Below are 22055 nucleotides of genomic sequence, written 5' to 3' on the forward strand. Positions count from 1 at the left end.
TTCTTATTAATGCAAGTGCTCTGTCTGCGTCTCTAATTTTGTTTTGTACATGTACAGGTAATTTTGGATAGCTTACGGTACGCTTCTATTTTGATAACTAGACTGTATTTTAGAGTATTGAAACTTGAGCCGACAGACACCCAATGAATAAAACAGCTCACATCTCTGGAGACAGCTCATATCTTTGGAGAGTAAAACGCCCCCGCTTGTCGTTTTAGAAAAGAATATGATGACGGTGAGTAAATGCACATTGGGGTTTCATTCATGCATGCATAATTGCATAGATAAAGGAGAAGGGAAAAGAATGTGGTGCAAAGAAGAGAGTAAAGGAGTGGAGGGTTGAGACTTGATTTCTACAGCAAAACTTAAAACCGAAAATCCAAGAATTGTGTGCAATATACAAAACCACACGCTCTCTGGAGTTACATACAGCGAAGATCGTTCGAGCTTCTTAATGCAGACATACCCAAACATGCTCTGGTCTACAATGCTTCATAGTTCCACATTTGGTAACACACACATATCAAAGGGGTCTCTCACCAGGGAGATAAGAAGGAGAGCCACCCTCAATCTGGTTCCTTTTCCTATTAAACATCCCGCTGAGGGTAGGCAATAGTGTCTTTTTTGAAACAGAGGTCTTTGCTTTCTCCATCTTCCGGCCCTGGACAGTTTTCGTCTGGGAGTTCTGCTTTTGAATCCTGTAATGGCGCGGGGATGATTCCACCGACTCCTCTGTCTCTGCCATTATCCGTGAGGCAGCATCTGCTGCTTTCTTTTGCTCGCGTTCCCGCCACCTTCGGAGCTCTCCTTCCACTGCCTTTTTGGCTGCTTCAGCCATTTCGGCCCTCTTTTTGGCCTCCTCAGTTGCAGCCTTCATATCTTCAATCTCCTTCTGGGTTGCCTCTAACTTCTTCAAGGCCTCATTTTCACTAGCCTTCACAGCTTCCACCTGAGCCATGGCAGCAGCCACTCTCATTTCTGCTAATGTGTCGGACTCCTCAACCTTTCGGCTCAAAGACTCAAATTCATCCTTCGATATAGTGATCTGGCCACCAGACTCAGATGTTGATGCGCGAACAGCGTTAGTTCTCTCGGATAAAGTTCTAATCTGTTCAAGGGCACTTTCTTCTGCTGATTTAGCTTCTTCAGCTTCTTCCAGAGCAATTTTCAGCTTCTTCTCGGCCTCTTTTACAGCACTTTTGGTAGTTTCAGCTTCCTTTTTCATTTCCTCCGCTTTAATCTTCATCTCTTCTGCATCCCGTCGAGCATTTTCAATTTCCAACGACAGCTGGTTTAGTGTTGCTATCATTTCATTGGAAGCACCTCTGGCTTTAGATTCTTCGGCTAGGCATGCTTCAAGCTCAGTCTTAGTTTTCCGCAGTTTGACATGTAAGTTCCCAGCAATAGATTCTGTTTCCGCTTCCTTTTCCTTGAGCTCAGCATGCTCTTTCTTCACATTCTCAATTTCCACCTTAAGTGCTTCAACTAAACTTCTGAGGCCGTTTTCTTCTTCGGCTACTTTATGCAGTGATTCCTTAGCACCATCCAGCTCCGAAGTGACCGTTCTTACAGAATCTAAATCTGAAGCCTTTTCATTCTCCATTTGCTTTTGCAGAGCTCCAATTTCATTCAATGTATCAGCAAGTTGTGCTTCAAGATTTCTGGAAATTTCTGGATCAAACTGTTTTTGTAGAGAGAGCAATTTCTTTGCAGACTCTTCTGCCGTAGCCTTATATGCTTGCCTCAGGACATCCTTTTCGGAAAATACCTTTGCTTTCTCTTGCTGGGCTTCCTCAGATGCAAGCTTCACTTGCCCAATTGATTCATGCACAGCTGCAATTTCCTTTGAGAGCTCATTAACCCTCTCCGCATTTGCTTTGGCTGCATCTTCAGCTTCTGCCGCCTGCTTGAATGCAGCAACTTTTGCTTCTAAGGATGCATCACAGTCCTGACGGATTTTCCTCAACTCTTGCTTTGCAGCATCAAGTTCAGTAATTACATTCATGTATTGTGCTCTGTCTGTTTCCAAGTCTTGCTTCCAAGCACCATCAGTTCCAGCTAGGTTCCCATTGTTTGCTTCTTCGAGTTGCTTTGCCTGATTTTTTGCAGCTTCTGATGCCTTTATTGCGGATTCCTTAGATTCACCGAGAGATGCCAGCTTCTTGTTCAGCTCTTCATGACTTACTTTGGCCTTTGCAAGCTCCACAAGTGCTTGGGCTTTAGTAGTTTCAGCATTCATTAGTTGTTCCTTCAGCTTGTTCAATTCTTTCTGGGCCAGGTGAAGCTGTGTCTCATTGGCTAGCACTCGCTGCATTGAAAGTTTGAAACAACAAATGTTAACAGCTTCCCACAAAAAAAATACCAGGATATTTTAAAAATAGTGCATTAACTAAAAACTCCTGGTGTCACTATCAATAAAAGTCTCTGGAGATTAATTATCTAACAACAACAAAGCGGTAAAAACTGAATTAAGACCAACAATCCTAATATATTATATATCTATTTAGTCCTTGATTCCCTCTTCTTGACTCAGATTAAACCATTCACATTCATAGACACAAATTACAAACTCCTTCAAGCAGTAGGTTCCATCTCAATAACTTTTCATGACAGCTGAAAATATTATGAGTTGTAACTATTTTGGTAGGAAGGAAACTACATTCCCATACAAAGAAAAACTCACACAGAATGACCTTATAGCTTCTCTTACTTTAACAAAATCATTTTCTACTTCTTCAGAAAGGAAAACTATGTTGCTTTAATTAATGTGACAATAGTATTAGCTTCACAAGAAAAATGAGTGAAGGCAAGACCATGTAACAATAATTCAGGAACACGTTACAAATATACTTGCCATTTGAAAATATAACTGTCTCATTATGTGGTGCAATTCCTAAATTGAAATGTAAAGGAATTGGACATACCTCCGCTGACTGGGGTTTTATCTTCCTAATGGCAGGTTTCTCCCCAGAGCCAGAGAATGCCCCCTCACCAAATAGTGACACAGCATCTTTAACAGATTGGAAAGGTGCCCTGGTGTCGATCTCTCCCACCTCCACTTTAGGACTAGGAGAATTTGTAGCACTCTGGTGGTCTTTTGCAACCATAATGCTCTGTTTATTTATCCTTGTTTGCTGAGAAATGGTAGAGTAGCACTTTAAAATGTAATCTTAAGGAAACAGAGAAAGGATAATTGCCAAAAGCTAAAAACAACACATGTCTCAGCAGACCAAACATACAATTCACCAAATCCTCATTTAGCATTTATACAGACAACACAGGCAAGACGTTTGCATTATATGATATGATTGCAAGGCTCAAAAAGCAGACACCCATATTCCCACTAACCCAAACTGCATTGACCCTATGAAACTTGATATAGACCCTCAATCTAAGGTAAACCTATGGTCAAGGGATGTCAACATTTGATACTGAAAAATCCATGTGGAATTGGAATATAAATAAATATTGAGGCCTTGTCAAATCTCTCACAACTTTTTAACTCTTTAGGAAACCAAACAGGAAAGTTGAAACACCAGTAAGAAAGTATGACTCAATTATACAGAAGCATTTTCATAATGCACATTCACAACTAAGCAAGGGAAAGAATAATATGAGAGCCCCAGTGTTTAATGAGTGCTCTTCTTCACATTACACCCAGTTCTACCCCACAGTCTCACTACCACTTCTATTCAACTTGTAAACTACACAAAGCCCGCCACCTAAGATTTCAAGGGCACCCAACACCACCATAAAGTTCAGTCCGATATAGAGAAGTAATACAACTGCCAGTTGCAAAAAGTACAATGGCATAGGAAATAACCGAGTTAGCTCAAACAAAACAATCCAACAGCACCAAGTTGACAATAACATTTCCCAGAACTAGTTTCGAAAGTTTTACAGCTAAACAAACAACAGAAAAGCACAGCACTTTATACCCGAAAATAAAACAGAGACAAGAAAAGGGAGCCAATTCAATTTTCAAGGTACAATCTAACACGGCTTGTCCACGCTTCACCAACACCTGGTTCAAAGATTCACAAGGAAAACTATAAATATTGAGCCGAACCCTTTAATCATGAGACACACACCTTTTCTATGACAGCAAATCCTTCAAGAAAATGGGCCCAGAAATACTACCCAACTCGCCGCTTTAATAATGAAAACTCCTGCACTCATAGAATTCAATTCCAAAAACACTAAAATAAGAAAGTGCCTAAATTATCAAAAACTCAGATTTCTTACTACCCACAACAACAGTGAATCAGACTTATAATGCAATCAATCAGTGCCATCAAAATAAAGCCCAAGAAGGTAAAAACTTGAAAAGTGAAACAGAACCAAGAAAAGAAGGGTAACAATTTCTTACCGAGAAACCCTAATCAAAGCCACAAAATTTACACACACCGCAAACCCTAGAAATCACCAGAAGCTCGAAACCGGAGCTCCAGCCCAAAAAGAAGAGTGACCATCTTCACCGATCCTCTTGTTCTCACAAAGTGACACAGACCCTTTGAAATTCTCGACCCGAAAACCAAAACCCACCGATCAAAGCCCCGAAATGCCAAGAAAGACTCGAGCTTTCTCCGCACAGATTGCGTTTTGGTGCAAAAATTCAAAAGAGGAAGAAGAGAAAAGGAGCAATCTTTGAGGGCTATGGAATTAGAAAGGGGTCTTTGCTTGGACAATAGAAGCGGTTAGAGAGAGTCTACAGTGTTTGAGAGAGAGAGAGAGAGAGAGGTTTGAAAATTCGAAAGCTGTTGGAGACAAATTTTATATCAGACTGACTTTTGCTGAGAAAGGAGAGAGAGATGGGAACAGAATGCCAGAATCCCGTGGAATATCTTGTCGTTACCTGGCTTTTACTTGTGCATATACCTATTGTACATTTTAGCCCATTTTGCCCCTCGTGTCCAAAGTGTAATGACACTTGGGAGCAAGGCTTCTAAAACCGAAAATCAAAATATATTGAGCCAAAAACTGAACTAAATTACATTAAAAGTCGACGGGTTTTAATTGGACCAAGCTGACTTGAAATGAACTTATTCAGAACGTATCGTTTTGAACTATGTGTCACGATGACCCTAATTTTAATTATATATCAACAAACTCAGAAAAAGATATCAGAGTAGAATTCTGTGAAATATCTTGTTATCATGCAAATACATGTTATACATGGTTGACTATTTTACCCCACATATTCAAAGTACAATGGCTCAAAGTAACTAGTGACACAATAAAGAGACTCACGAAATTGATAATAAAAAAAACAATCGAGTGCAAAACCGAATCAAATAAAAAAAAAAACCAAATCAAAGCTCAAAACATTGAATTAAACTCGAAAACGACATTTTGGGATATATGTCACAAATGCCTTAACCTTTTCCATTTTATACCGGCAAAGTTCAGAAAGAGAGATGGGAGGAGAATTCGATAGAATAACTCACCCTTTAGTTTAACTTTATTGTGCATATATACATATTGTACTTTGTAGACCATTTTGCCCCTCGTATACAGAGTGCCGTGGTTTGAAGTAACAAGTGATGGGAGCTTTTTGCATTGTACAAGTGGCACCGTCCAAAAGAGAAAGAGACGGCTTTAGTAATTAGTTGGCTTGTGAAAATGGATTGGATAAAGGCCTTTTAGTTGTTTTCTTTCTAGTTCATCTGCTAAAATGTCACACCAATAGTAGTGCTTAATTTTCCTTTTATTTATCTTCTCATATGATGTGGATGTGGGGTTTTGGATAATATCTTATTTGTGGTTGACCTGAAAATTGACTAGCATCTGAATGGGCAGGTTTTATTCATCTAAATAATTCTAGATTTCCCCATTAATAATAGTTTGGAATTTACCCAAATTCTTCTTTTCCTTCTTAATTGTATATATCTTATTTATAACCAAATTAAAATCAGACATTAAAAAGAATAATCAGATTGCTCCAGACAGATGTAACTCTCAAAAAATCAGAAAACTCCAGAAACAAAATAGTTCAGACATGAAATAAATTCCAAGAGAAAAATTCCAACATATCCAAAATATTAGTTGGGACAACTACTGAAGGTATCCGAAAGAAGAACAATTTTAATTGGGCCAACAACCACGGACATCATGAACCCATTACTATATGAGGGATAGAGTTGTATCTATAAGCAAGATGATGATGTTAGCAATCCCCAGCACACCAACCAAGGAAGAAGGGAAAAATCAGCGGTAAATAGTCTCATGACTTTATTAATATTTACAATACAGTAAGCCCAAAGGCACAACACACGAAACCCAGAAACTAAAAACAAACACAGGCCCAACACACATAGAGGCCCTTAATTATTCCAAACATAGTAGGGAAACAGATCAGCCAACCCTTATTCATGCAGGCACACTCGGTTTGGCACGTGAGTATGGGGCTGAAGTCTTAGAGTTCATCATGATCTTGGCCACGGTCACCATCATCAACACGGCTAGAGTGATCGTGAACGTCAAGTCCACGGTTTTTGCGAGGCAAGATGGGTCGCAGAGAGGGCCAATTGGGAAGGATCTTCTTGACGCCACCGATGATGTAGTCATTAGTGGTTCCAGGAGCAAAGTTGATGAGTGCGTAGGAATCTCCTTTGAATAGGTATGCCTCGTTAGTCTTGTGCGAAGCAAACGCTGCCTCGATTCCGCTTGCAAAGATGGTGTTTCTCAAACCATGAAAGCCGTCAGTGATGAGCTGGAGGTGGATCAGATGGGCACTACCAGAACCGTAGTTTATATGAGCATACTTCTTGTCTCTGAAGAGGTAAGCTTCATATTTTTTCGTTGACTCAAACGCGGCGTCTATGCCGCTTTCAAACACCGTCCCTTTGAAGAAGGGGAACATGGCACTGATGGTCATGGGGCCTTTGATTATCTTGTCATTTGTGGTGCCTGGTGTGAACATGGCACAGAGATTCGCAGAGAAGATGAAGGCTTCATTCGAATCATCAGACCCGAAAGCACAGTCTATACCATGTTCTGCAAAGGCTGTGCCCGCGAGGGACGGATACCCATCGCAGATAAGAAGGGGTCCGTTAATTACCCTATCGTCTGTAGTGCCAGGAGCATAGTTGATCAATACTCGTTCGTCATGAATAGATAGGCTTCATTTTCGCGAGACGAACGGAATGCAGCATTGATGTAGCTCTCTATGTCAGCCACACCGCCGGCATACCAATCGGTGGTGTTAGAATCGTCGGCTAATCGTTTCTCTCGCTCAGCGATTGCACTGGGTCGCCGCCAAAATTTAATAGTTAGAGGAGGCCTCGTACCATCTGTATTCTGATAATCAAATACTGGCCTCTGAATGTTGAGAAAACGTGATGGATGCGATTGTGGATTATAGTTCTCACTCACTATGATTATATTATCAAGTCTCACCCGTCTTGTGTATCTGCAATAGTCAAGTGTTGACTGTGATCAATTTGCAATCTACATATAATCTAGCCGCACGTGTTACTGAGAGATATTACTTACCTTCCATCATGAACAAGCCTGAAACGTTGGGCAGAGCGAATGTATTGAGGGGCAATGCCAGCAACAAAGCAGACCTCATCTTGGGACGGGTACTGGTAACGCTCACCAAGAGTCTCACGAACCAAAATGCCACCGGGAGCATATATCTCATAGCGATATACTTCCTCCACAGTCTCAGTGAGGCTGGGATGCCAACCGCTGTTAAGGGTGGTGCTAACGAAGGCGTGGGTGGCAGTTCGGCGGGAATCAAGAGGCCTACCGCCATGATGGACGTAGTGATCCAGATTGAAGTAGACCTCTTCGGGAGTGTTTTCTTGACGCCTCACTCGGAATCCATTCTGAAACACCTCCTGATAGGGGGTACGATCCCAACGGAACACATGGCGGAGCAGGGGCGGATCTAGGATTCAAAAATAGGGAGGGCTACATATTTATGTGTGTGAATGCAAGAGTAGGGAGATGAGAACCTGAGAGTTCAAGTGTTCAAAGATTGAATTTAGTCCGTAATTTAGGCCTTTTTGTGAAGAAGAAGAATGAGAATTTGTGATGGACAGAGAGAATGGGAGAGCCAGAGAGAAGTTTGACTTCGATAATGTGAGAGTTCGGGTGGGTTTCGTTAAACAAACATACATCATATATATAGATTTTTTTTTTTCAACCCAAAAGTATGTTATGAATATAAAGCCATGGATAGGACGAAATAGCTAGCAAATAAACCCAAGCCCAATCTGCAAACTTAACTCTATAAACTTGAACTGATTACTCGACATTCGAATGAGGCCAAGCTTCTGGCCAAGATATTGAGATAGCACAACAATTGATAAAATGATGAGTATTGAAATCAATTAAACCCACAACAATTGCATAGCAGAAAGAAGACCCACTGATCGACCTTGATAAGTTTTGAAATCAATTAAACCCACTTACCCACATCAATTAAACATTTAAACCCACATCAATTAAACATCAATTAAGTCTACATCTAATTTTTTTTTTTTAAGCCTAAAAATCTCGGACGGGCTCCAGCCCACCCAAGCCTAGTCCTAGATCCGCCCCTGTGGCGGAGTATGTCTTCTTCTCCACTGCTGCTTCTGTAAACGATGTCAGCCAGCGGGGAACTTGCATAACGGCAATTATAGTCAAAAACAGTTGCTAAGAAAAAGTGAGCGTCAAGCTCGTCATCTTCACTGACAGGTTGAGGGAAGTTTGCTGCGCATCCACTACTAGCAAAATAACAATACACACGGATTTACTGTAGTTAAAAGCCACAGAAATCCGTGTAAAATAGAAATACTAACAGAAATCCGTGTGAAATGAGCATAATCGGGCCCACAATAATTTATACAATAACAATATCAACGGAAATCCGTGTGCATAAACAACAGTCACAGATATCTGTGTAAAAACTAAAATATTTTCACACGGATATCTGTGTGAAAATCAATTCACACTGATTTCTGTACGTATTATAAATTAGTTTATTTCGAAATAATTAATTTTTTATGTTATGTGAAGGACTAATTACTGTTTAGTACCCTGTGGTTTGGGTCGAACATCAATTCAGTCCCTCGACTTTCAATTTCATCAAAAACACCCTCACACTATCATTTTCTCGTCCAATAGGTCCATCCGTTATGATTCCGTTAATTTATACCGTTAGCTGCTGACGTGGCGATCCAACTCAGCACAGGTGGGCCCCACATGGAAGTGAAATTCTTAAAATGACCCTGGCCAATCTGAAATGAAAAAATCCAAAATAAATCAACACTTTGCTTTTAAGGAGACAAGTGAAAGCCCCAACCACCGGACCACATGCATGGTTCCAATTTATTCCCACAAAATTAATATATATTTCTATACCCAACCGGATATGGATTAAATCCAAAATAAATCAACACTTTGCTTTTAGGGAGACTCGAACCCACGCAAGTGGGTGTGAAAGTAAAAGCCCCAACCATCGAACCACATGCATGGTTCTAATTTATTCCCACAAAATTAATATATATTTCTATACCCAACCGGATATGGATTAAATCCAAAATAAATCAACACTTTGCGTTTGGGGAGACTCGAACCCACGCAAGTGGGTGTGAAAGTGAAAGCCCCAACCACGTGCATGGTTCTAATATATTTCCACAAAATTAATATATATTTCTATACCCAACCGGATATGGATTAAATCCAAAATAAATCAACATTTTGCGTTTGAGGAGACTCGAACCCACGCAAGTGGGTGTGAAAGTGCAAGCCCCAACCACCGGACCACATGCATATTGTTGACATGCTCCAACAAAAATTAATATATATCTCTATTTTGGATTTAATCCATATCCGGTTAAGTATAGAAATATATATTAATTTTGTGGTAATATATTAGGACCATGCATGTGGTCCGGTGGTTGGGGCTTTCACTTTCACACTCACTTGCATGGGTTCGAGTCTCCCTAAAAGCAAAGTGTTGATTTATTTTGGATTTAATCCATATCCGGTTGGGTATAGAAATATATATTAATTTTGTGGGAATAAATTAGAACCATGCATGTGGTCCGGTGGTTGGGGCTTTCACTTTCGCACCCATTTGCGTGGGTTTGAGTCTCCCCAAACGCAAAGTGTTGATTTATTTTGGATTTAATCCATATCCGGTTGGGTATAGAAATATATATTAATTTCATGGGAATACATTAGAATGATGCATGTGGTTCGATGGTTGGGGCTTTCACTTTCACACCCACGTGGGTTCGAGTCTCCCCAAACGCAAAGTGTTGATTTATTTTGGATTTAATCCATATCCGGTTGGGTATAGAAATATATATTAATTTTGTGGGAATAAATTAGAACCATGCATGTGGTTCGATGGTTGGGGCTTTCACTTTCACACCCACTTACGTGGGTTCGAGTCTTCCCAAACACAAAGTGTTGATTTATTTTGGATTTAATCCATATCCGGTTGGATATAGAAATATATATTAATTTTGTGGAAATTTATTAGAACTATGCATGTGGTCTAGTGGTTGGGGCTTTTACTAGTGGGTTCGAGTCTCCCCAAAAGCAAAGTGTTGATTTATTTTGGATTTTTTCATTTCAGATTGGCCAAGGTTATTTTAGGAATTTCACTTCCATGTGGGGCCCACCTGTGCTGAGTTGGATCGCCACGTTAGCAGCTAACGGCATAAATTAACGGAATCATAACGGATGGACCTATTGGACGAGAAAATGATAGTGTGGGGGTGTTTTTGATGAAATTGAAAGTCGATGGACTGAATTGATGTTCGACCCAAACCACAGGGTACTAAACAGTAATTAGCCCTTATGTGAATTATGGAGGGACGGATTTCCGTTACAATAAGTATTTGATACAGATATCTGTGTGAAAAGAACATAATTGAGCCCTACAGTGATTTATACAATAACAATATCGACGGAAATCCGTGTGAATAAACAATAGTAACAGATGTCTGTGTAAATGATAAAATATTTTTACACGGATATCTGTGTGCAGATCAATTCACACTGATTTCTGTGTGAAAATCCGAAATTAGTTTATTTCGGGATCATTAATTTTGTTTGTTATGTGAATTACGGAGGGACAGATTTCCGTTATAATAAGTATTTGATACAGATTTCTGTGTGCAATGAGTAATACACACGGATTTCCGTGTGAAAATATTGACACAGATATCTGTGTGAAAAGAACAATGAGCTACAAAATTCCGTGTGAAAAAGGAGACTACACACAGAAATCTGTGTGAATAAACAACAGTAACTGATGTCTGTGTAAAAACTAAAACCTATTCACACGGATATCCGTGTGAAAATAACAATTAGCTACAGAATTCCATGTGAAAAAGTATATGTGTATATAAAGTTAACCACTTATTTGATATTGAAAGAACGGCGGATTGAGTTAATTTTTTTACACCGTAGTAATACGCTATAAATAGATGAGTAATGTCAAATTTATCAATTTTTTTATTTTTATTTTTTGGATTGCACAAAATTCTTATATGTCTACTAATGTGGTATAACTAGTTTATTAGTTATAATGAAAAGTATACCTTCCATAAGCAACAATGCGTAGGAAATAGACTTTATCAAAATCGACCGTAGGATGTTATCATGATAAGAATAAATGGTTGTGTTCAAAATTTCAGCTATTTTCGTCGTCGTTTGGGTTTCGATCTAGTAGGTCAACCCTAAACGTTAAAGACTACATAAAACTAATATGCTCATAACCGCTCACTCGTAACTTATTTTTTTGATCTGTAAACTCTCATGCTCTCATGGGTAGAAGCTATATCAACTAATGTAAAAATTTCTGAAATTTTATCTCCTCAAGGGTCGGCTCCCCTTAGGGAAGTAGAAGCGTTTAAAGGGTTGACCGGTTTTTGGTACAGACATCTGTGTGAAATGAGTAACATACACGGATATCTGTGTGAAATGTTAACACGGAAATCCGTGTGAAAAGAACCATTAGCTACAGAATTCCGTGTGAAAAACTCTATTAGCTACAGAATTCCGTTACAATAAGTGTTTAATACAGAATTATCTGTGAAATGAGCAACACACGAATATCTGTGTGAAATGTAGACACGGATATCTGTGTGAAAAGAAAAATTAGCTACTAAATTCCATGTAAACAATAATTAACATGACAGTTATATATTACCGAGATAAATACACACGGATATCAGTGGTAAATATATATGTAGCTCACACGGATTTTCGTGGTAAATTTTTTTCCCGCTCATTTTTTTGGAATAAATTCAATTTTCCTCCCCTAGTAGTACTACACACGGATTTCTGTGGATTACTGAGCCATACACACGGATATCAGTAGCAAGGGTAAATGTATTTCACACGGATTTCTGTGTAAATTCCTCTTATAACCAGCAAATTGATCCAAATCTGAAGCATATCGATCCCTATTTCTCTCTCTCCTCTCCCTGAGCCGAAAACAGAGCATGGAGTCTCCGGCTCCGTTCTCCCTCCTCTGGCCACCGTTTGACGCCAAACCACATCCTACAGCTTCGTATCTTCCTTGTGCAGCTGCCTGTGGTAGCCTTGCGCGGCGGCAAGGCCTGTATCGGCGGCGGTAACCACGTTTCCATTTTCAGCCGTTTTGGTTCAAACCGAGATTTCTCCTAGCTCCGGCCACCAAAACTCGAGTTCTTTAGTGTGTTGAACTAGTATCAAGGAGTAGAACACGCAGAAAGAAGGACCGGACCCGAAGCAACCGTTTTTACGTTGAACGGAGCAGCTATCGGAAACTGCAGTTTTTCCGGCCAAACCGGACTGTTTTGGTAATTTTCGATCACTTGCACTCATTTTCTGACTTCGTGCTAGTTATAAATGTTTCTCAAAATGATGAAACGAAGCGGAGCAGCCCAACCCCAACACCATTGGAGGTGGTCGGCGGCGGCTCTGCCCCTAACTCCGGCGACCTTTTCCGGCCAGTTCCGGGGGTCCCAAGAGCAGTTTCTGCTCATTTTTAGATTCTACATGTCGATACGATCATTTTGATATATAGCATGTGAATTTTGGATATCGTATGATTTAGTTGTGAATTTTACAATTTCGATCGATTTTGATAGTTCGATTTGTGATATGTGAAGATCGGACCATCCGTTAGACTTGTAATTTTGATATGATGATTATAGGACTGTCACAAATGTGGGTCTTGCAGAAACTACCTACCTATATTGATTTTCAATTTGCTTGAGACGTGTTACTCTATGACATTGTCTTGGTTGCCATCTGTCGAATACCGGTAATCGAAGACAAAGTTCGGTTATGTCAAGCTCTCATCCAAACTTTTCACATTTCACTTGGAATGTTGCAGCTTGGGCAGACAACGAAATTAGTAGTACTTGCATTGTTGATGATCATGTACTAATTTTTATTCTAATTAGCATTGGTATGAAATGTAAAAAAATATCTTGCTATGAATGTAAAGTTTGAATATTTTCGATTGAGTTGTGGATTTGTTCACTTTATTGTAAATATTTGTAATATATTTAAATTGTAGAAAAATAAAAGTATTTTTTTTTGAATAAAAAATAAAAGTATTATTATGTTTAGGTTGCAAATTAATTAGCAGAAATTTTTTTTTAACATGCTGTTACTTTTACACACAGAAATCAGTGAGAGTTAGGGTAAAAGGATTTGACACAGAAATCCGTGTGAGATTGGTACGTATTTGGTATAGAAATCCGTGTGAAATAGAGTTGTTCACACGGATACATTCCATTACGGTGATCTATATTTACGGAAAGATAGTGGGGCCCACTTCTAATATTCACACGGAAAAAATAATCCGTGTGAGATAAGTATGTATTTGACACAGAAATCCGTGTGAGATAGGTACGTATTTGGCACAGAAATCCGTGTGAAATAGAGTTGTTCACACGGATTGCAGCTAATTCCGGTAATTTATATTTGTGGAATTATAGTGGGGCCCACGTAAGTATTTCACACGGACAACATAATCCGTGTGAGATGAGTATTACCCCCCCTCCAAACCACACGGTAACTCAATCTGTGCGTGTACCGTGGGTAAAAGCTATCACACACTGCAATCCGTGTGAGAAAGTCTTATTACCCACAGATTTTAATCTGTGGGTAATTGTTGTTTTGCTAGTAGTGATCCTCTATGTGGTGAATCCGGCGGGATTGACATTTTCTTATGGCTGAAACGAAACAAACAATCAATTTCATCATAACTCATATGCTACCCTTGCATTCATGCATGCTAATGTATGTATAATCGTTGACAGTTTTGGAACATAATATGAAATGAAAATGCATCACCGCTTTTGGCCTATCAGAATTTGAATCAAAGATGCCAATGAATGAAGATGAGAAGTTGAGAACCAAATAAGCACTTACTTCAAGAAACAGAACAGATCGCTCGTTGCTAATTTGCTTGGGAAAGCCATCGACTTGAGATCGGGTATTTGCAGGGCCGGCCCTGAGGGCTGCCGCCTGAGGCGGTTGCCTCAGGCCACCGGCTCCTGGGGGCCTCCGGAGTTTGGAATTTCTGTATATAAATTAAAGATAATATATATAATACTGTTTGCTACCATAAGCATGCGGTTGAGTGTTGCTCTAGCGGAAGAGAATTCAGACTCTATCCTTGACCACCAAGGTTCGAGTCACGTCCTTCTTCACTTCTCTCTTGAATTTTTTTTCAATCAATTAAGGGAATTGAGTGGTAGTGTGGGGCCCAGCCACTTCCCTTTCAGTTTTTTTTTTTTTTTTTTCATTCAATTCCTTAAAGTAGTTTTTCTTAGACCCGTGGCCCAGCCCTTTTTTTTTTTTTTTTGTTTTCTTTTTCCTTTTCCTTTCCTTCTTCCATATGAATAACTATTCTTTTTCCTTCTCCTTATGGAAAACTAACCCAAATTAAATCCTATATATTGATTGTGTATGCATAGAAAATTTCCCACATCAAACAAGATCGATTATTTATTGTTAAGATGCCTCCCATTAGAAAACACAAGTCTGGAGCTCAAAAGAGAAAAGAAAAGGAACGACAAGAAGCATTAACTCAATCTCTAACTGGATCACTTGATTGTTATTGATTTCATATTTACTTTTATTCAAGGAATAAATATTCATATACTTTTGTATTGTTATTGATTTCATATTTACTTTTATTCAAAATACATGATTTTATACTGTTATTTGGCGCAATATATATATATATATATATATATATATATATATATATATATATATAGACACCCACACACACAATAGGAGGCCACATTTTAATTTTTCGCCTCAGGCCGTTAGAATCTCAGGACCGGCCCTGGGTATTTGTAACCATCTTGCTCGATTTGCAAATCTTTTCATGTTTTTTCTTCTTTAGTTGTTTTTAGTGGCATAATTCTAGAATACGCCAGGCGTATGCTACGCCTTAAACGTCCGTTAACGGAGGGGCATTCACGTCAATTCAATGTCCATGGTAAATGAGTTTTAACTGAGCCACCTGCCTCTCACGTGCCATTCAATGGGCCTCATCTTCTTCTTCGAAGACTTCGCGTCTGATATTGAGTATCAATGCAAGAAGCTGAAAACTAAACATGTTTAATGGAATTGAACCTGATAACGAGTTGTGTTAAAATAGGAGGCTTCTTTGCATCATTTGGGAAGCTGAAAACAACCAACGATGTTTAATAGAATCTCTATAGTTTAACATTCTAGTTTTCTTTGGTTTGTAGTTTACATAAATTGAAGGTGAACCCTTGATCCTTGGCGTAAAACGATCCCTTACTTTCACTACTACAACTTGACAACAAAAATGGTTTTAAATTGTGTGCTATTTTTAGCGTAGCAATTAATCACTTGTAGATAGGTTAAGTTTCCAATCCTCGCCGGAAACAGTTTCTGCGTGCTCTTCAGTTCTGTAATCTTAAATGGGATTTCACCAGAGAAACGGTTTGTGAGACAAATCAAGAAGAACAAGCCCGGATTTATCCGTTGTCTCTGCAACCTTGCTCGGAAGAGGACCAGACATATCACTGTTATTCAAGTCCAAGAGAAGAAGCTTCTCCAAAAATACAAATGTCGGAGACATCTCATAAGTCAATTAATTGATTGAGAGGTTTAGATGTTGCAAAGCTTGAAGTGAAGCAATACATTTCGATATGCCTCCGACCACAGAAGTATTAGCCAGATTCAAAACTCTAAGAGACTGCCCGCAAGTAGTCTCTAAACTGGTTCGATGCAAGATTGAAAAACACCAAAGATTGGTGAAATCAGTAAGACTGCCAAATAAATAATTGTTCTCAAGATCCAAATACTTCAAACATTCAAGTACTACAAGCTCCAGGAATATCCCCATGAATTGAATCAAAACCCATTCCATCTGTGCTGGGAAATTACCACCCCCCAAAATAAGAGGTGTTTGTTAAATTTCAATAACTGTATGATATGACTGAAACTGAAAACGGTAAAATGCAAAGACTAACAGAGACTTAATGCGTAATGGAGAAGAAAGCCCAGAAGTGGCTTTAGCATAAATGTGGTGCCTTTGGCTAGCTGGAGCTTTTCTGGGTATGTGGTGCTTTGCTTTGGCTTGGGGTTTGAGTTTGGGATCAAATAGCTAAGCGAGTGTATGGGGCAACGTTTTGTGGATTAGTGACTTAATGGGTAATGGAGAAGAAAGCCCAGAAGTGGCTTTAGCATAAATGTGGTGCCTTTGGCTAGCTGGAGCTTTTCTGGGTATGTGGTGCTTTGCTTCGGCTTGGGGGTTCAAGTTTGGGATCGAGAACCTAAGCGAGTGCGTGGGGAACACAGCAGGGAGTGGTGGGATAACGTGTTGTGGATTAGTCTTTCTCTCCTCCTCCAATATCTGTTTCCAAGTCTTGCTTCCACGCACCATCAGTTCTAGTTAGGTTCCCATTGTTTGCTTCTTCGGGTTGCTTTGCCCGATTTTTTGCAGCTTCTGATGCCTTTATTGTGGATTCCTTAGATTCACCAAGAGATGTCAGCTTCTTGTTCAGCTTTTCATGAGTTAGGCTTAGTTTAGGATTGTTGTGCTGTGAGGGGAAGCACTTTCGAACTTGCTGTAAGAGAAAACACTTCCTAACTTGCTGTAAGGAGAAGTAGCTAAGGTGTTTGGTAAACTATTTTTAAAAGTGCTGTGAGTTCCAAAAGCAATTTCTAGGTGTTTGGTAAGTTGCAAGGCAAAAGTGCTTTGGCTGGATATAATTACCAAAATGATCATACATGCTAAGATATGCTACTAAAATACATAATCTTTTATTTTTTGATTATGTAACCATACCAAATAAAAAAAATTCTCATGTATTATTCTTGTACCCTTGGTTGGACCGAATAAAAGATTTACTTTAAACCCTTCAATATACATATTATGTTTTACTAGATAAGTTGGGTTTTCGGTTTTTTCACTGTTATCTCTGGTGCTACTATATATTTTTTCTAAAAATATTATGCATTTTAGAAATGTTCCTATTGTCTATTACAAAAAGAAAATGATATGTTCTTATGGAAGTTTTATGTGGGATATTCGGAGCAATTTCATCCCTCAGAGTAAGATGAACAATCTGAGAGAGTACAAAATTATTTTGTGGTAGTGTAGACGAACCTTTTAATTAGTTGTCATTGGTAAGTTCAAGCTAAATTCAACTTCTAGTTGTCTTAAAAGAAAAAGACATGCAAACACAAAAGACCACTATTGTTCGTACTTGCGGCAACTTCCGTTCATGGCTTCATGCTCATCCAAGCTGATCCACCAAAAAATAGAGAATCTTGTTAGAGTTGCTCTAAGCTTTTGCAATTCTGGGCAGACAACACCAAGTTCCGAAACAACTATCAAATACAAAGTGCGCCAAACAATTGGATCAGTTTCTTGCCAAGTTCCGAAAACAACTGATCATTTACAAACTACCAAACTTGGATCACTTACCAAGTTCCAAAACAAATGCTACCAAACAATTGGATCACTTTACACTTTCAAACCACTTGGATCAATTAACAAGTTCAAAAAACAACTGATGAGTTACAAACTACCAAACTTGGATCACTTACCAAGTTCCAAAAACAACTGATTAGTTACAAACTATCAAACAATTGCATCATTTACAGAGTTTCAAACACTTAGATCAGTTACTAAGTTCCGATACAAATGATTTGTTATAAAGTGAACAAAAGCCCAATGCTTTGAAATATCTGAAATTACACCCAAAATGCTTCATCTTAGCAGGGGACTCAGTTACTTCTCTGCTGGAGCTCTCTTCCTCTTTGCAGGGGACTTGGTCTTCATCTTTATCGCAGTTGTGAGATGAATAAACTAGTTTACAGTTCATAGCTGCACAAAAGATGGCTGTGTTGGCTTGGGTGGTGATGCATAAAATGGTTGGGATGCAGAGGCTTGCATTGGTTGAACTTCATGTGTGGTTTTTGCCTTCTTGGGTGCTCCTATTATCCTGTATCGACAGCGAATATGTGGCTTAATAGGGGGTATAGACAGAGTTATCTAGGACAGAAAAATACCATTTTTGGATTCATCAATTTAAGTCACTACTAATAACAGTTAATAGAATTATTTGGCAACCCATACATTCATTTGATACCCTAAAGAAAACTATAACAGAAATAGAGTTTATCAAAGAAACTGAAAACTATAACCAATTCACTGATCTATCTTCTTCATCAGCAACCAAAACGTTCCAAAAAGAGTTTATCAAAGAAACTGAACTCCTTATCGTTCAGGAGTCCATTGATGAGAAGGATAGAACTGAAACTATTCATGCATTATATGTTGATATGGACATACCATATCCACACATGTTGCTCAAATACTGATAAAAAAAGATCAATATTTCCGTCAAAAGATGGTCGCCTGTGACCCAAGTAAGTAGCCTATTCCTCAACTACAGGTTGATATCTCAAGCACCTTATCCTTATGTGATAAATTAATTTGTTTACAGAGAAACTTCCTTTACCCGATCGAGGTACTAATTTCATATGTTCTGCAAGAGTTCGAGTACGCAATTGATCGATTTTCAGGCTTAGATACTAGCTTGTCTGATGAGCTTTAGTTCAGGTTTATATCATTTTTCGCGATAATAACTTAAAATAGAATAAAAGAGATCAGCAATTAGCATTGTTGGTTTCAGTTATCAGTAAACTCAGAAGAACTGCAATGGAAACTTGGAAATTAGCGGGAAAGTTTGGTGATTAGTTAACTGTTTGTCCTTTCGTTGCGCAGATCGGAAAAGAGAGGTGAGGTATAAAATAGCTTTTCTGGAGGGTTAGTGCTTTCAATTATCTATAAGGACAAGGACAATGCACCAAATACCACTCAAGGAACACCGGTGGAGAATAAAGAGAAGCATACATATTCAAAACAGCCATCTTTTTTTAAATTTCTTTTCTATAAAGTGTTAAGTTTCTAACATTCATAGTTTCAAACTCTCAATTGAAGAATCAGCGAGTCATTGTCATACCGAGCTTGAGCCTTGAAGAATCAGCAACTGACTGAGAGAGAAGAGTCGAACCCAGAATCTGCTTTGTTGCTTGACTGCTTCAGGAAGAGACCGAAGAGTCGAAGAGAGCAAACTGCAAACCAAGAGTGAAAAGTGAAAACCCAGAAATTCGTGAGAAAGAGAAACTGAGATTCATGAGAAATTCGACTCACTTGCTCAGTCAATGTGTGACCGTGCTGGAGCCTGGAGCGGGAGAGAGCCAGAGAGGACAATGGCAATGGCGACTTCGTCATTTTGAAATTTGAACCCAGACTGAAGAGAGGCCATGGCGATGGCGTGAAGATGGATTCCGTTTGATTCTATCTTCAGAGCAAGGAAGCTAGCCGGCGAGACTCCACGAATTAAAGAAGAGGAAGGAGGAGATGTGGAATGATAATGATAATGATGGCAAAGAGAGTGACTGCCTCGCGATGGAGAAAACCCTATCTTTTGTTTAGATGTAATTTTCAGAAAAAGAGGAGGACAGAATTGGCAGGAAGGTGAAATTACATCCATAGACACAAATTACAAATTGCTTCAAATAGTAGGTTCCATCTCAATAGCTTTTCATGACAGCTGAAAATATTATGAGTGGCTGTAACTATTTTGGTAGGCAGGAAACTACATGCCCCTACCCCCACAAAAAAAATACTCACACAGAATGACCTTATAGCTTTTCTTACTTTAACAAAATCATTTTCTTCTTCTTCTTCAGAAAGGAAAATTATGTTGCTTTAATTAATATGACAACAAATAAGCATTACAAGAAAAATGAGTGAAGGGAAGACCATGTAACAAAAATTCAGCAACAAGTTACAAACATACTTGCCATTTGAAAATATAAATGTCTCATTATGTGGTGCGATTCCTAAATTGAAACGTAAAGGAATTGGACATACCTCCACTGACTGGGCTTTTGTCTTCTTAACGGCAGGTTTCTCCCCAGAGCCAGAGAATGCCCCCTCGCCAAATAGTGACACAGCATCTTTAACAGATTGGAAAGGTGCCCTGGTGTCGATCTCTCCGACCTCCACTTTAGGACTAGGAGAATTTGTAGTACTCTGGTGGTCTTTTGCAACCATAATGCTATGTTTATTTATTATACCTCTGATCCTTGTTTGCTGAAAAATGGTAGAGTAGCACTTTAAAATGTAATCTACGGAAACGGAGAAAGGATAATTGCCAACAGCTAACAACAACACATGTCTCAGCAGACCAAACATACAATTCAGCCAATCCTCATTTACCATTCATACAGACAAAACAGGCCAGACGTATGCATTATATGATATGATTGCAAGGCTCCAAAAGCAGACACGCAAATTCCCACTAACCCAAACTGCATTGACCCTATGAAACTTGATATAGACCCTCAATCTAAGGTAACCTATGGGCAAGGGATGTCAACATTTGATACTGGAAAATCCATGTGGAATTGAAATATAAACAAATATTGAGGCCTTGTCAAATCTCTCACAACTTTTTAACTCTTTAGGAAACCAAACAGGAAAGTTGAAACACCAGTAAGAAAGTATGACTCAATTATACAGAAGCATTTTCATAATGCACATTCACAACTAAGCAAGGGAAAGAAGAATATGAGAGCCCCAGTGTTTAATGAGTGCTCTTCTTCACATTACACCCAGTTCTACCCCGTCTCACTACCACTTCTATTCAACTTGTAAACTAGACAAAGCCCGCCACCTAAGATTTCAAGGGCACCCAACACCACCATAAAGTTCAGTCCGATATAGAGAAGTAATACAACTGCCAGTTGCAAAAAGTACAATGGCATAGGAAATAACCGAGTTAGCTCAAACAAACAATACAATAGCACCAAGTTGACAATAGCATTTCCCAGAACTAGTTTTGAAAGTTTTACAGCTAAACAAACAACAGAAAAGCACCTGAAAATAAAACAGAGACAAGAAAAGGGAGCCAATTCAATTTTCAAGGTACAATCTAACACGGCTTGTCCACGCTTCACGAACACCTGGTTCAAAGATTCACAAGGAAAACTATAAATATTCAGCCGAACCCTTTAATCATGAGACACACAACTTTTCTATGACACCAAATCCTTCAAGAAAATGGGCCCAGAAATACTACCCAACTCGCCGCTTTAATAATGAAAACTCAAGCCTTCATAGAATTCAATTCCAAAAACACTAAAATAAGAAAGTGCCTAAATTATCAAAAACTCAGATTTCTTACTACCCACAACAACAGTGAATCAGACTTATAATGCAATCAATCAGTGCCATCAAAATAAAGCCCAAAAAGGTAAAAACTTGAAAAGTGAAACAGAACCAAGAAAAGAAGGGTAACAATTTCTTACCGAGAAACCCTAATCAAAGCCACAAAATTTACATACACCGCAAACCCTAGAAATCACCAAAAGCTCGAAACCGGAGCTCCAGCCCAAAAAGAGGAGTGACCATCTTCACCGATCCTCTTATTCTCACAAAGTGACACAGAACCTTTGAAACTCTTGACCCGAAAACCAGAACCCATCGATCAAAGCCCTGAATCGCCAAGAAAGACTCGAGCTTTCTCAGCACAGATTGC

General features: G+C 39.0%; 1 protein-coding gene and 1 pseudogene across 3 annotated transcripts; both read right to left on the reverse strand.

Annotated features, from left to right (window-relative positions):
• Positions 1-346: 346 nt before the first annotated feature.
• LOC112167010 (WEB family protein At5g55860) lies at positions 347-4820 on the reverse strand. 3 transcript variants are annotated; one of them, XM_024303950.2, is made up of 4 exons: positions 4370-4820; positions 3939-4024; positions 2925-3134; positions 347-2308 (listed from the first exon to the last, which is right to left on the reverse strand). In XM_024303950.2, the coding sequence occupies exons 3-4, from the start codon at positions 3105-3107 to the stop codon at positions 524-526; spliced, it is 1968 nt and encodes a 655-aa protein (XP_024159718.1). In that variant the 5' UTR covers positions 3108-3134; positions 3939-4024; positions 4370-4820; the 3' UTR covers positions 347-523. The 3 variants fall into 3 exon arrangements, with proteins under 3 accessions (XP_024159718.1, XP_024159717.1, XP_024159720.1); XM_024303949.2 differs by lacking the exon at positions 3939-4024 and adding an exon at positions 4092-4169; XM_024303952.2 differs by lacking the exon at positions 3939-4024.
• A 1527-nt stretch (positions 4821-6347) lies between these two features.
• LOC112164255 lies at positions 6348-20569 on the reverse strand (annotated as a pseudogene).
• Between the last annotated feature and the right edge of the window lie 1486 nt (positions 20570-22055).

This window comes from Rosa chinensis, chromosome 5 (assembly GCF_002994745.2).
Source record: "Rosa chinensis cultivar Old Blush chromosome 5, RchiOBHm-V2, whole genome shotgun sequence".
In the NCBI taxonomy this organism is placed as follows: Eukaryota; Viridiplantae; Streptophyta; class Magnoliopsida; order Rosales; family Rosaceae; genus Rosa; species Rosa chinensis.